At 40.8% G+C, this 14,370-nt stretch overlaps 1 protein-coding gene and 1 long non-coding RNA gene across 2 annotated transcripts in view; one reads left to right on the top strand and one right to left on the bottom strand.

Annotated features, from left to right (window-relative positions):
- Window positions 1–8,147: 8,147 nt before the first annotated feature.
- Window positions 8,148–12,849, bottom strand: TMEM17 (transmembrane protein 17). The gene is given in 5 exon segments (XM_054062586.1): window positions 8,148–8,569; window positions 8,572–8,860; window positions 9,260–9,373; window positions 9,625–9,731; window positions 12,655–12,849. Coding segments are annotated over 5 exon segments (660 nt in total). The 5' UTR covers window positions 12,758–12,849; the 3' UTR covers window positions 8,148–8,522.
- The window catches only part of LOC128851716 (uncharacterized), a 34,394-nt gene continuing 29,762 nt past the window's right edge, over window positions 9,739–14,370 (top strand). The window contains exons 1-2 of the long non-coding RNA XR_008449124.1: window positions 9,739–12,346; window positions 13,326–13,399. This is a non-coding gene — a long non-coding RNA (uncharacterized LOC128851716). The remainder of the gene's footprint in view (window positions 12,347–13,325; window positions 13,400–14,370) is intronic.

The raw sequence follows: 14,370 nt of genomic DNA, 5'->3' as shown, positions 1-14,370 counted from the left end.
TCATATAGGATGGGGATCTGATGACATAAAATGGGCAACACTGTATTATGCATGTAGCAAGGAGGCTAAAGTCTTTCAGCTTTGGGGAAGAAGAGTCCTTTAGCCTTCAGACCCAGAACATCACTTATTCACTGGCCGATTTCAGAGGTGGTAACAACAAATCAGTAAAATGGCTCAAAGCACTGTGCAGTTTCTGTAAATGTCTTTATTCTCAAGGCATGAAGAAAAATAAAAAAAAATATTTATTTTTACAAGTTCAAAACATTTATTCAGCGAGGCAATGGGCAGAGCTCTTACCTGAAAGAGATGTTTTTCCTCCAGAGTGTTTAGCTTTAATCTGTTTTTTTTTTTATGTTTGAAATAGGGCAATATCATTTTTTGGGTGCCTGGTCCTCTGAAAGAAACTAAACCAGTGCAAACACCTTTTGAGGATGAAAAAGTACCAGGTGACCTTGTTGGAAGTCATTCGTTTTCTGCAACCTCATGAGAAATGAGTTGTATTTACCCAAAGTGCTAGGGTGGGGGAAATAATACAACTGATTTTGCAGGCAAGTGGAATGATGCGTATCCTCAGCGGCACTTTTAAAACCCACATGCCTACTGTGATTTTGCATTCAGATGGCCGTAGCAGTAGCATGGAGGTAGGCTGTGGACAGTCCTGCTCAAGTTCTTGTCACAGCTGGTAACGACACCAGGCTGGAATGTTAGCAACTGGCTGCCAGCCAGCACTAAAAATCAAGCCACCGGCTGCCTGATTAACTTCCAGCATTTCAGCCTGACTAAATGGCAGCTGGCCATACAGTGAAATTAAAAACACAAACAAACTCTTCCTTGGATCCCCACTGAGGGTTCATCTTTTTCTAAGAGTTAAAATCCCCGTTGGCAGGCGCTGGCTCTCAGGGCAGCTGTGTTGCCGTTTGCATTTGTGTGGCACTCATTGGGGTGTTTTTTTTCTTCTCCAATCTCTGTTATCACTGTAATATTTCATGCTTCACGCTTCTGGAAAAAAAAATTCAATCTTCTAGAACAAAGCAATCCACAGCTTTCCTTTATTTCAGTCTTTTGTGTCCTAAGGCTGTCCTAACTCAATAACTGAGTTTTTATTGTGTCACATTTCACCATTGCTGACTGCAACCAGCCTGGCTAATCCTTTTGCTGATGCCTTATCGGTACTTTCTGTAATTCACTGTTTGTCCATTCTACTTTCACAGCTTTTAGGGTTTATTTCTTGCTTCTCCCACACCCAAATTTTTTGTTTGGGTGTTGCCCTCTGTGATTGCTCAGTATGGCAAGTGGACAAGCAGGTACTTAATATTGTGAGCCCGATTTTGACAGATGCCATCACATTTTCTTCAGTTGGCAAAGGGCAAAGAAGAAAATATCAATATTCTCCAAAGCTGATGAAAAAGAAAGATTTCCATTCCTGATGGGAGTGATAAAAGAGCAGAGAACCACTTTGTGACCCAATCTCCCTGTGCATGGGGTACAGATCAGAATATGCATTTGCATGTATGGAGACTGCTAACCTCTGTGATTTAACTGGTGTTTACCTGCCAGTGCTTGCTCAACAGAGCACTTGAGCCCTAGTCGCAAGACTCTTCCTCTCCTAGGGCACAGGCTGCAGGTACTTATTTTTCCCAAGTAAAACTTCATAAAAGAATATTTTTAAATTCTCAAGCCCTGCCACACACCCAGGATGGGGGTCAAGGTGATCATAAAAGGTCATAGTTTCTTTTTTTACAGGAATATAGATTGCAATGTGCTGATGTTCTGCTATGATAGTGCTACTATGTGGGAGCAAGTGCCTTCACGGCAGGAGAAGCATGCTGTTTCTGCTACCTATCAGTCATAGCAGCTCTGTCAAATAAAACTGGACAACCTGGGATTTTTTTTTTTTCTTTGTGGATGAAAACATTTTCCATTTTGAATAAATTAATATCTAATAATCTCTCTGACTAACTAAGAGTTCATGTGTGTATGTACTAGGCAGTGCTCATTTTCTTGCTTGTTACTCTTAGCACAGGACTGTAGATAGTGTATGGGGGGGCATTTTTTTGTTTGGTGATTATACGCATCTATATTTTCAAGCAAAAGGTATTAATGCCTACCAGCACAAGAATTACACTTATTTCTTTCCAGGTAATTGGTTTAAAAAATAAAAAAGGAAAGAAAATCATTGCCAAATGTCAAAACCAAGTGGTGTTTCTTTTTAGTGGGACACATCAGCTGAGCACACTTTCTCTCATCACATGCTCTTCAATGTGGCACACCTGAGTGGTTCATAACGAGAGTCCCACACCACCTGCTGTTGCTGCTTCTCAACAAGTGCCCTTTTATCTCCTAGGCGTGAGAAGACATCTGTGAATAGGCTGAAGTTGCATCCAGGGCATCCCAAGCAGCTGTCCCAATTCAACTTTTTCATCCTGGCTTTTTAATTCTTTCAATCAGGACTATATCCCCATCAGTGGGATACTCATGCTATTGTTCCTAGCTGGGGTGCAGCCTGAGGCTGTTTAATGCTTTTCCCCTCTGTAGTAAAGTATGCTTTTCTGGAGGTGATGTCTAAAGAAGCTGCTAGTCTTTCTAAACAGCTAATGCCTAACAATCAACTAGTTATTCCTTCCTAGGAGTATAGTGTCACCATAGCTAAAAGATGATAATATTTTTGAAGGCATGCTTATAACAGCATAACCTTCAAGCTTTTTCAGCATCACGGTCTTTACTCAGAGCGCTCAGCTATGCCTCAGGGCACCCTGAGCCACTGTCACTGCACTTGAGGCACTTAAAGTACTGGGGGTGCCTGCTGAAAACCTCTGTTGGGGATTTCTTGCTCCCATAAATTCTGGTAAATCTTCATAGGCTGCTGGAAGAGCTTGTCTGACTATTGGAAGATCCCTCGCAAAACATTCCTCCCCTGCCCTTGCATTTTCATATGTGCTCTGCTAACCTTGCTGAATCATTTGGGAAAAAAGAAGTGAAGTTTAGGTTTCTTAAGGATTTTCAAAGTGAAGGTATTGCTCGAAGGCTTGTTGTCAAACTACTCCCAGCTGCTTTACAGAGGGCACATTTCTGACACCTCTGGTTGTGCTGAGAGTTCACTTCAACCTCTACTGTTTTGAAAACTAACAAACAAAAAAATCAAACGTGGTCTCCTTTATCTATCATAAGCATTCTTGAGTATCTTCTGATGTGCTCTTGCAAGTTTTAATCCTGTCATAAATTTTGTATTTTCTGTGCAAAAGGCCACAGGATCAAGGGGAAAACAGAGGGAACAAGTGTCCATGCTAAAATTCTTTCTCCCTTTCAAACAGGAGCTCAAACACTGACTGCTAAGAATCATTCTGGATTGACACCAAGTAGTAGGTTCCTCTTTAAGCAAGCAGGGACCATTAGCTGCATGGGATGAGAGGTTCAGTTCAGAGCTCCAGCTTGCCATAAACTTTCTCTGTGTAAAGTAATAAGAAATAAATCTCCCCCGGAATTAGCAGTATGAATGATGAGGAAGAGGTGTATCTCATGGTCTTCTTGCCTTAATGAATTTGGTTTATTGCAGGGTCTCAATAAACTGAGACCATGGCTGCTCAAGATCTTCTGCTGGCATTTTTGACTTGGGTGGGTCTACCAGTGTGAACAAAGAAGGGTATTTTCTATCCCTTAAAGAACAACAGTACATTCTTTCATAGACTGCAGGAACTACTTCCCTAATGCTGGATGTTTAAGGAAGTCGCTAATACTTCCTAAATTCACTAAGGAGGCCATAGGTCTTAGTGTGGCTGCACTTGCAGCTGCCTGCCAGATTTGTTCCATTTCTCGCTACAGTTTCTCTGTTGTGCTCATTGGCTAATATACTTGGCTAGTATGTGCTTCCCAGGGACTGTAATTTTATTACTTTCAAACCTTAGATTGTCTGAAGAAGAAAGTGGTGGGGTTTTGGTTTTTTTTGGGGTTTTTTTTGTTTGTTTGTTGGGTTTTTTTTGCTTTTTAATAACATGATCAAAAGCTGCATTTAATGATTGTGGAACTGTGTTACCTAGGCTGCTGCTTAAGTGATGGAACAGTGTTTCCTCTGAATCCTTGTAAGATTTCAAGCTAGTAACTTAGGACACTTAGTTCATCTTAATAAATCACCTGCTTCTTGTACCCAGGGGCTCCTTCAGTGTTACTAATTTTCCGTCAGTGTTACGCTTCTTGAAGCTATTTTATTCGGTTATAGTTTAAATTCTTCTTGATCTTATCAGCTGACCCTTATCTACTAGTTTGCTTATCTCCTACAGAAGACATCTTTATTATCTTTGCTTTATTTGAAGCTCCGAACAAAGTCCTCTTCAGTTGCTGCCATCTGCCCTTTCTGAGAAACTAGATGTTTTTCAAAACAAACTATCTTTGCAGCCTCACCCAGCTATCAAATATTACTATTGACTATCTTATCAGATGGTGTAATTATGCTAGTTCTACACACTTCATTAACTATTTAAAGATTAACACCAAATCTACTTCATAAGAGACAAAGGCAAGAGTGAAATGTATGATCTCATTCCTCTGGGTGCAATTCTTTCAGCAATCCAGAAGAGTGAATTGTTGGAATAGAAAGGTTAATGGTGTACCCCCTTTTTTATCAGATGTCTGTTTTTTATCAAATCTGTGCCTTATCTCATGTCTGCATTATTGGATCTCCTTGAGTAAGGTACATAATTGAAGCCTCTTCCAAATTTAATTTTCCCTTCTCAGAAATCCTACTACTGAAAAAAAATAATGCTTCTGCAAAGTCTATTTTAGACAAGGAACACACACCGAGTTCAGGTATTAACAACCCAGCAACTATGCCCTTGAAAACAAAATTCAGATCTTCAAATTGAACAGAGCATTTTAAGATAATATGCCCATTCCTCATTTCTTTTCTTCAGTTAAAGGAAGTATGTTGGTACAGATTTCCTTCAAAATTGGCTGATGGTCTTACCTCACAGTGAACTTGAAGAAATAAAATAACTGAGATCTGTAAATAGACTTTTGCCATTCAAAGATTTTGCTTGTGAAGGGAGAGCTATTGGTAGTTATCTAGATTATCAAAAAATATGTTTTGTGGTTCTCTGCACAAACCTAGGGTGGCAAAAAAGCTGTTTTTCTACAGACTGTGTTCAAAACTATCTAGATGGTGCTCAACGGACTTTACTAGTTTCCAATGTTCTTGAGTTCCCTTCTTGCACTTTTGTTTCCATCTATTTTGGCGGGGGACACCAAACCTCTTCACTCCCCAAGCATGTGCTTTGATGGATCTTCAATTTCCATGGATACTTTCCACTGCAAGGTGAGTATATTCTTCTTGTTATGGGACACACCTGCTCATAGTGATCTGAGTAACAGGCAAAAGAGGATTTATGAAGGACTGTTAGCTTTCCTGCTGTGCCCCTCTGAAGTTCTCACTTACCTTTCACTGCTTCCAGTCTGTTGTGGCAATTATTCCTGAACTTTTTCATTAAAAACAAACCAAGCTTTCCTATGTTTTTCTTTAAAACATGAATGCCATTATTGCTGCTCTGCTTTTGATGATAAAAAGTTCTTCCATTTATTTTCTGATTTATATTTATTGTGCAAGTACCTTCTGCAGTGTTTTTCCCTCTTTTCTTCTCCATATGTATTTCACTTGGTTATTTCCCTCCACCACTGACATGCTTACAGCAAGTTTTCTCTTCTGAAGTTTGATTTTCTGTGTCTGAAATTTAACTGCTACAAATGACTAGTATATTTTCTGCTTGTTTGATATCTCACTTGTTCTTGTCAAATTTGAAAACTGAAGGAAAGTTTCAGTGCAAATCTCCATTTGTTGATCTGTTTGAGTGTTAACTGTAATTTTCTCCTGTCTCTGGGTACACGAGGAGTAAAACTCATGGAAAAACTGCAGCTGTAGGTGCTGAATTTGAGTTCTAGGTGCTTGCAGGCTTTCTTTGTAATCACGTGTTTAAGCTGATAAAGATGAAATGAAAAATAAAGTACCACATCTATTAGGAAGCCTGAGCAGAAAGAATACAGAGATATTGTGTTTATAAAATATGTTGCTGATGATCTACATTGCAGACTGGTGTCTGTCTTAAGCATTTCCATGCAATGCTATTTCTAACAGTGCTTCTCTGAAATCTATTTCCTGTATCGCCTCATTAATGTTCATTTGCTCTCTCCAGTGAAGAGCTCCCTCCCTATGACTCCTGATAATTGTCTTGCATGGTAACTTGATCATCCAAGTGCACGATTTCCTTATCCTTAGTGAGGATTTTGCATTGTATCTCATGGCCTTACTCAAAAGGCCAGTTACTTGCTGCCAGCATTAGTGTATGGTTTACTTTTTTCATCTTTGTTGTACTCGATGTACTTAATCTTAAACCTTCCCACCCATTACACTCTTAATCTCACAAGAGTTTAAGTTTTAAACTCTTGAAGGCAATACAGGAAAGAAAATGAAAGGAAATGTCATTTCCTAGTTAAGCAGCATTACTACCAGTAATCACTCCATCTCCTCAAAGCTTGGCTTACTATACTCCCCTACTCGCCTCCCATAGTAGGCTTTCAATAATGGAATAGGCAAGCTACAGGCAGAGCAGCAGGGATGGCAACTGGCCTAGTGTCTCTTGTAAGCTGTCTCAGTGCTTGTTCTGTCAATTATATCAAAGCAGCCTCAGAGAGCCAGTGTACCTATGGAAGACATACCACCTTTCCTCAACTTGTGTGTTCTACACAAAACTAGCAGTCCTCCGCTTCCATGCTGCACCATTAGCCCATATTTCCCTAACACCTAAGTGGTAGGTGCGAGCTCATAGGTCTACCCTATATCCCTGGCCAGGAAAGGGCAGCCTTCAGTGCTGGTTCCATCATATTTGGGCAAGAAGAGTCAGCTCTGTACAGCTACAGAGGCACCCACACATCTGAGTTACAGGTCACAGTGACTGGAGAAAAGGGGCTCCAAGGGATCTGACATTTGTTTGGCCTGTCAGGATCCATCATGCTGTTCTCTGTTACTGTAATGGATCCTACCAAGCTTCTCCTGTAGCTCATTAGTCCTGACCTTGGTACTCTCCAGTAGTGTAATTGTGGTTGACATTATAATATGTGAAATGGTCCAATTGCATCAAATAATGTTTTTACAAGGAGTTTCTAACGCTGTAAAAGTGTTCTTGAAATAACACAACTAATGCTTAAACCTCACTGTTTCTCTGAATATGGAGCTTTAGCTGTTTTATATCAATTGATAAAGACACCCTTGGAGATTCTGTTGTAGAAATCCTTTTTTTAGCACAATAGCCAATCCCAAAAGAGTAGTTTGTTTAAAAAGAAAGGAGTATGTACTCTGATAATATATGCTTTAAAATAATAAAATGGAAAAGTAAATTTAGCACCAGTTACTGCATCATTCACTCATGGATTAAAAAAAACCAAACAGTTTTGGTATAAAATAAAGCCAATGTTTTCTTTTTGTTAGAATTTCTATTAATTTTAAATACAGGTTAGCTTTAAGTATACTGTGCCTCTTTCACGTTAGACTCATCTTTACATTCCTCTGAGCAGTCAGAATGTTTGTGCCAGCTCTCAAAACTGATGACTCTTGCCCTGCTTGAAGACTCAAAGGATTCCAATGAAAAGTTTAGTTTTACTTTTGATCTCCAGCCCTCCCTGACAGAAAAAGTGAACTTTCCAGCCATTACTGAAACTGCAGAAGATAATCTAGACATTAACACGAATGACAGTATCTTGGTATATGCCCTGGCTTGTGAGAGAGAGGTTCTGGCTTCTACTGACATAGACCAGTTTTCTTAATGGCTACAATTTTGTTACTGTTGACTTATTGAATCATCCATTTCAGGAAAATTGCACCACCCTGTTAGAATGGCTTGATAGTTAAAACTCTAGCTAAGCCCAAGAAGATGAATATAGGAAATTTTCAGGAAGGAATACTTTTAAAATTCCATCCCTAATTTATTAGCACTAGGGATTTCCTTACTAGAATTACACGGAAGACCATCTCTGAAACTGTTATCTTTGTTCAGTGTTTTATCATTTTTCTTTTTGGGCCTTTGTTTTGGGTTTGTTTTGTTGATTTGTGTAGTTTGGTGGGTTTGAGGTACCTGACATTAAATATGTGCAACGTATCTGGAAGAAAAGAGAAAAAATTAATATAAATCAAAATAAACTAGATCAAATAAAAACATGTATAAAAGATTTATTGTAAACATAACAGTTCTGTGCAAACAGTGAGGAAAAAAAGGCTTTTTTTAAAAAAAAAAAGCCACATGACTTTGTAAAATGTAAAACCCATCACATCTACCTTGACTGTTACTGCGTAGAGTACCAACAAGTAGTCCACTCAAGCCTATTATGCAATTGGCTTAGATTTTTCTTTCTGAGTGGAGCTCCAATCTCTGAGGTTTAATGTTGGCTCTTCAACAAGATCTTTCTCTCATCTTCCTACAACAGAGAGATTAAAAAATGGCACAACAAAATCGAAACAGAGCTGTGGCAACATGAGGGCCCCTCTGTTACCTCCTCAGGGCTTCAGAGGGTGACGCCCAGCCAGCACTTGGGAACCAGCCATGGAAACTTGTCTCTCTCCTTTACCCAGGCTGTAAACATGAGGCAGAGGATATTCCTCCAGCTGGTCAAATTCATTAAGGGAGAAGTGAGTTGCCAGTTTGTTCACCATTTTCTTCAAGGTGACAAAGGCTGCAATGACTTGGAAAGTGAGGAAGAGGACAAAGACAATATGGACTGCTCGTTCCAGTGGCTGAATTTTTAGATCTTCATTAAATAGCAAGAAAAGAACCATAGGTAACTGCAGGAGGAGACTCAGAAGCCAAAACCCAGCCAGCTCAGGGACCTGTAACAGGCAGGTTGGAGACACTTATTAACTGGCTGTTGGAGACAAAAATCTCTGAAACTTTGAAGAAAAAAAAATCCAAAAACCCACACTTTTTTTTTTAATTTTCCAAAAGTCAGTACATAATGTAAAATGTCAAAGTAAGTGTGTTTTTGTATTTCCATATACTGTGGTTTTAACCACACATTTTTTTCCTGACAAAACCCTTCTGAGGGAAAATTTTGGAAATGCGCAGAAGTGGAAGCTATGTTAAGGGAATAGAAGATGCTGACTGTGACTTAAGGGAAACAAGCATCACCTCAACTTAAATCTCTTAGAAGAACTGGTAGACCACTTTATTTACGTTAAAACACTAAAAAGCTCTTCTGCATAAATTAATATGTACATGTGGTAACACACCTTCTCCTGCAGATTGCCCATGTATCCCAGGTAGAGTCGAATGACCTCTATTAGAGAGGCTAGGATCATGACTGTGATCAGGATGAACTTGTAGTAATCTGACAAGACTGGATACTAAAGGAAAGAAGAGCAGAAGTTTTTGTTGTGCTGTTTCATAACATGCTGCTGAATAGATGAAGACTCTGTATCCTATTGTAAGCTGACAGCATCGTATTGGCTTTCAAGTACTCTTGAACCTCCAGTTTCAAGGAATTCCCAAATAAACCTAAAAACCTCTAACTCCAGTGAGCTCTATCTCAGTACTAGGAGGTGTTTGATCAGAAACATCTTACATTTGGAAACTACTGCTTTCATTCAGGACTCACCTTCAGATGGAGCATAACAACCGTGCTGAGCCACCAAAATGGAAAATAATAAACGTTGAAGTAGAGAGACATCTGCAGTGGTAAACTGGAAAGTATTTCATTCATATCTGTAGATAGAGAAGTCTTTATCACTCCTGGTTTGTTCCATACTTTCTTTTCATAAATGTATCAGAAAGATAGTGCTCCATCCTAGCTTCTAGCAGGGCATTAACACTCAACCCAGTCAAACTAAACGTGAAGAAAAATATTTTTATATATCCAGAGGAAAACTTTATCCTATCTTGAGTTACACCATTTCCTGGAATCTAATGCAACTTTCAGTTCACAGGATACAGAACTGTCATCACTTAGTCATATATTCATGCTGTTTGATTGTTGATTACCTGGTGGCTTGCTTACTTAACAATCTCTGACTGACAGGATTAGCTCAAGCAGTGCTGTATACTGACATCACAGAAAGAGTTAGTGGTTATTTCATTGTTAAGAGATCTTAAGAGAATGGCCAAAGTTTAAATGAGTACATACTGGATTATCATTGTCTTGTTGATGATTCTCCTGAGTAGGGACTTACTGTTAGAAAGCAAGTTTCAATTGCCCACTCTTCATTTTCAATATTTAAATAGACTTAAGGATGAAAGTGATGTTATAAGAAGTCAGTAATTCTTCTGGTTCTTAAGAGCTAATAATTTCAAATAAACGTAAAACTTATCCTTTAAAGTCTGAAGAGAACAAACCGCATTTATACAATGTAGAGAAATAGCAAATATTGAACTCTATGCAGGCAGTAAATTTTTTATTTAGTATTTAATAATAGGCCTACAAGATTAGACTTAAAACAATGAAAAAATTAAAGGGCCATTCTAAGGGAATAAGTCAGTTTTAATGGGTGAAGTTTTATTGTCATATTCTAGTTAACAGACACTGCATCCACTTTACTTCAATTATCAACAGTATCTCATGTTTTTCCCAAATGAAGTCTGGAGACACATTGTCACTGGGTACTACCTGAGTGAGTTTAGAAAATATTTCTTGTGACCTGCTGATTTGCATTCAATTCCCATGCCTCCGTCAAAATGTTGATATTTGATTGAAAATTATTCTGAACAGTCACATTGCCTTGCTTCTTGCCTCAGAACCACCTCTCTTCTAACACTGCCTTCTCTTTCCGTATCTTCCACCAATCTCATACCTGTCTTTGTTCCAACACAGTCTGACATCCCTGTTTTCAGTCCAGCCACATGCAGCCTGGTAGTTCCAGAAGTCTTTATGCCAGTTGCAGAAGTATTGATGGTAACTACTGGAAGGTAGCTATTGGTGGTAGGTGGGAAGGAAGGAAGATTTGGGAAGGGAACTGGGACAGGCCTTAAGGGTAGGATGTGAGGGGCACGGATTTGCTATACTGGAATAGAAGGTGTAAGACAACTAATGCATTTATTTTAATAACTACATTTTAAAGTATCAACACTTTCTTACATCTGCAAAGGAATGAAAAGCTATAGTTACCTATAACTGTTCCAGCTGTCCTAATGAATGAATCTCTTAAGTACCAGGAGGACTTTGGAGGGCATCAACATACCATCCTAAAACACTGTTTTATCTTTTAAAAAATAAATAACCATCTAATTGGAAGTAACTATGTTTATGTCTTATACGTACTGGATGAAAATTGAATGGTTACTGGCCATATTACTTAAAAACAAAGATGAGCTCTAATTTTAATTGTTATGACAATGTTTTAGGTATTCGTTAAAGGCTTCATTGGCATAGCATTGGTATATATAACTTCTGGTCAAGTTCTAGAACTGTGTTTTGGATGCATGCTTAGCAATATAAGCCAATTAATCTTTCTATACCTACACTGAACTAATGCTTGTTTTCTGGGACTGCTAAAATTCAAGGAAAAGCCAGATAGTATTGTGATGGCCAAATCTTCGATGCTAGAGCAATCACTGGAATACATAAGTGTAAACTTAATTTTTGAAATCCTGATCTCTGGGATTATTTGCATAGTCTCCAGGTACATTTGCAATTGGTTTCAGCAGGCTGGATATTCACACAAGAGTTTTCATAATGGGAAATAACAAAGAAAGGACTAATGGACTAAACCCCAGAAGCTATCTCCAGACGTGGATGAATAACCTTAAACACTCTCTTAGAATTGCAAGAATTTATTGATATGCTTAGTTGTCTTATAAGATATAGACAAGTTATGTCTTGACCTAAGACAACTTAGGGCTGCAAGAATTTACTAATATGCTTAATTAACTGGTAAGATGCAGCTGGTTTTGGTCAGGAGATACCCTGAAGGGAGTCTCCATACATGACTCGAGAACCTAAATAAACATTCTTTGAGGACTTAAACGGTTCTTTGTCTAAAACTAGTCTGTCTACCCACTGCTTTGGTAAGATGGTTTGCCTTTTTAGCAGGGCATCCACTTCAGCACCGAATTGTAAAATAAAAATGTTATTGACTTTGCTTCGAGGACTTTGTCCTTTTCAATATTTTACCAGTGCACAAGTGTTTCTCGCACAATTAAAACTGAAGGAAAAATATAGATTGAACTATAGCTTTGCCATCCACGGGGCCCTGCAGAGGTGAGCTTGGAACAATCGCTCCGCCCTTCTATTTGTTCTGTGCTGTCCAAGAAGAGTGAAAGTGATGAATTATGGCACAAGCAGCGCCTGGGGAGCGTGACACTGGACTTCAGCAGCACTCCTTCAGGTACATTGCGTCTCGATGCTGTGAGGGCGAGGGCAGAGCACCCTCCGCCACTGACCAAACGTGGGGCGGGGCGAGGCCGCCACAGCCCTGCCCGACACGGCCAAGCGGCAGCGGAACCAGACCTGCCCTACCGGGACGCGGCCACCGTCGGGCTGCCGAGCCCCGCTCCGGGTCGCTTCGCCCGCAGGGAGTGGGAGGGCGCTGGTGCCGCCACCTCCACCCGCCCCTGGCGCCCGGCGCCGCCATCCTGGCGCCGGGCAGCTCACCCGTAGTCCCCGCCGCCATCTTTGCTGCTGGCGCGGCTTTACCTGCGCGGCCGACGGGTGGCGGCGGGCCGGTGCGGTGCCCGTCAGTGAAGACGGTGCGGCTGAAGGAGCCTAGGCGCCGCCTGAGGGGCTCGGGCAGCGCCATGCTGCGGGGTGGGGGCTGGGCCCTGGGTGCCTCGGGACCGGAACAGGGGAGAGGCGGCTCCCGGGGCGGGGAGGAGGCGAGCGGAGTTCCGCCCGCGCGGAGGTGGAGAGGTGTGGCGGTGCGCGCGCGCGTCTGTGCGTCTCTGTGTGCGGCTGTCTGTGTGCCTGTGCGTGTGCGCCTGTTTTTTATGTCTCTGTCTCTGCCTGTTTGTGTGCCTGTGCGTGTCTCTGTGACTACGTGCGTCTGTCTGCGTGTGCATGCACAGATAAGAACAGCTTTGCTTACCACAGTCACTGTGCAGTCATGGTTCTTTACTACTTGCACACCAAAAATGCCACCAAGTCTAACTCCCTAAGACTCGTTTTGGAGTTTTAGAAAGCAAGCACCCTTTATCAGGGCTGGGCAACACAAGGCAGTGATCTCCATCAATTGTGTACAGCAAGACAAGAGCTGGTTACAGAATATATTCCCTGCTTAGGTGCATGCGGATAGATTTTCCCAGAAATCTTATGCATGTTCTATTACATTCCAAGGTCTAATTTAAATATTATTATGAATTTCACAACAGTCAGAACTCTGGCGTGTTTGGAGCCAGCTCTGCCTGACCTTGCCTTAGAGTTAGAATGAAAACTCCAAGCAGAGGTGAGTATGGAAGCAGACACATCTGTTCAGCTCAGATCACGCTGCACACAAGATGTTATCATCTTCAAAGACTGAACACTGTCTGGAAAAAACACGGTTTTAAAGAAAACATGCTATCAGAGGAACATTCTGTCTAACCTTCATAGAACACAATTACCTTACTTTAGCTTAAACCAAAATATTCCACTTTTTGTAACAGTAACTACTTGTGTCATCCTTGTATCAGGGCTCCATCATCACTGGGAAATGGAAAGAGCTGGTTGCCCCAAGCCTTTGGCAGCACAGCCAGCAGTGAGCTCAGAGCTGCCCCAAAGAATCATAGAATGGTTTGGATTGGAAAGGACCTTAAAGATCATCCAGTCCCAAGCCCCCGTGCGATAGGCAGGGACACCTCCTACTGCTTCAGGTTACTTACAGCACCATCCAACCTGTCCCTGAACACCTCCTGGGACATCCCTAACTTCCTTGGGCAATCTTTGCCTCAGAAGAGCTGGTGTGTGCCAGCCCTGAGCACCAAGTCAGAGTGGATGTTTTCTGGTCTGTTAGGGAAGGGTTTGGATTTTTCTCAAAATGTCATTGTGAAATGCCGGTCCAAGAAAGGCAGTGGCAGGACTGCTCTGCTTTGATCAGGATAAATCGAGGTGCTTGAGGAGGGCTGGAGAGAGGGTGGAGTGAAATAAGGATGGATGTTGACAGAGCTGTTATACTGCTTGGGGTGAATATGAATGATCCTTGTTTTAGGATTGATTCACATATAAGGAAACCTGTTTGTGTCATTGTTGAGTTAAAGGCAGCGGTGAGTTCAACACATCTTTTTTATTCTAGTTAGCTCTTGTCCCTTTTAGGAGGCCCTTATGATATTATGATATGCTAATAATGTAAAACTAAGTTTTGCTTGTTCGTCTTTTATTTGAAAAACGTAGTCCCACTAAAAATGAAGTAATCTGTTCACCAGGCTTTTCAGCCCTTTT

Source organism: Cuculus canorus, chromosome 3 (assembly GCF_017976375.1).
Source record: "Cuculus canorus isolate bCucCan1 chromosome 3, bCucCan1.pri, whole genome shotgun sequence".
Classification (NCBI taxonomy): domain Eukaryota; kingdom Metazoa; phylum Chordata; class Aves; order Cuculiformes; family Cuculidae; genus Cuculus; species Cuculus canorus.
The sequence above is the reverse complement of the archived record's forward strand: the minus strand, read 5'-3'. Positions and strand labels throughout refer to the sequence as shown.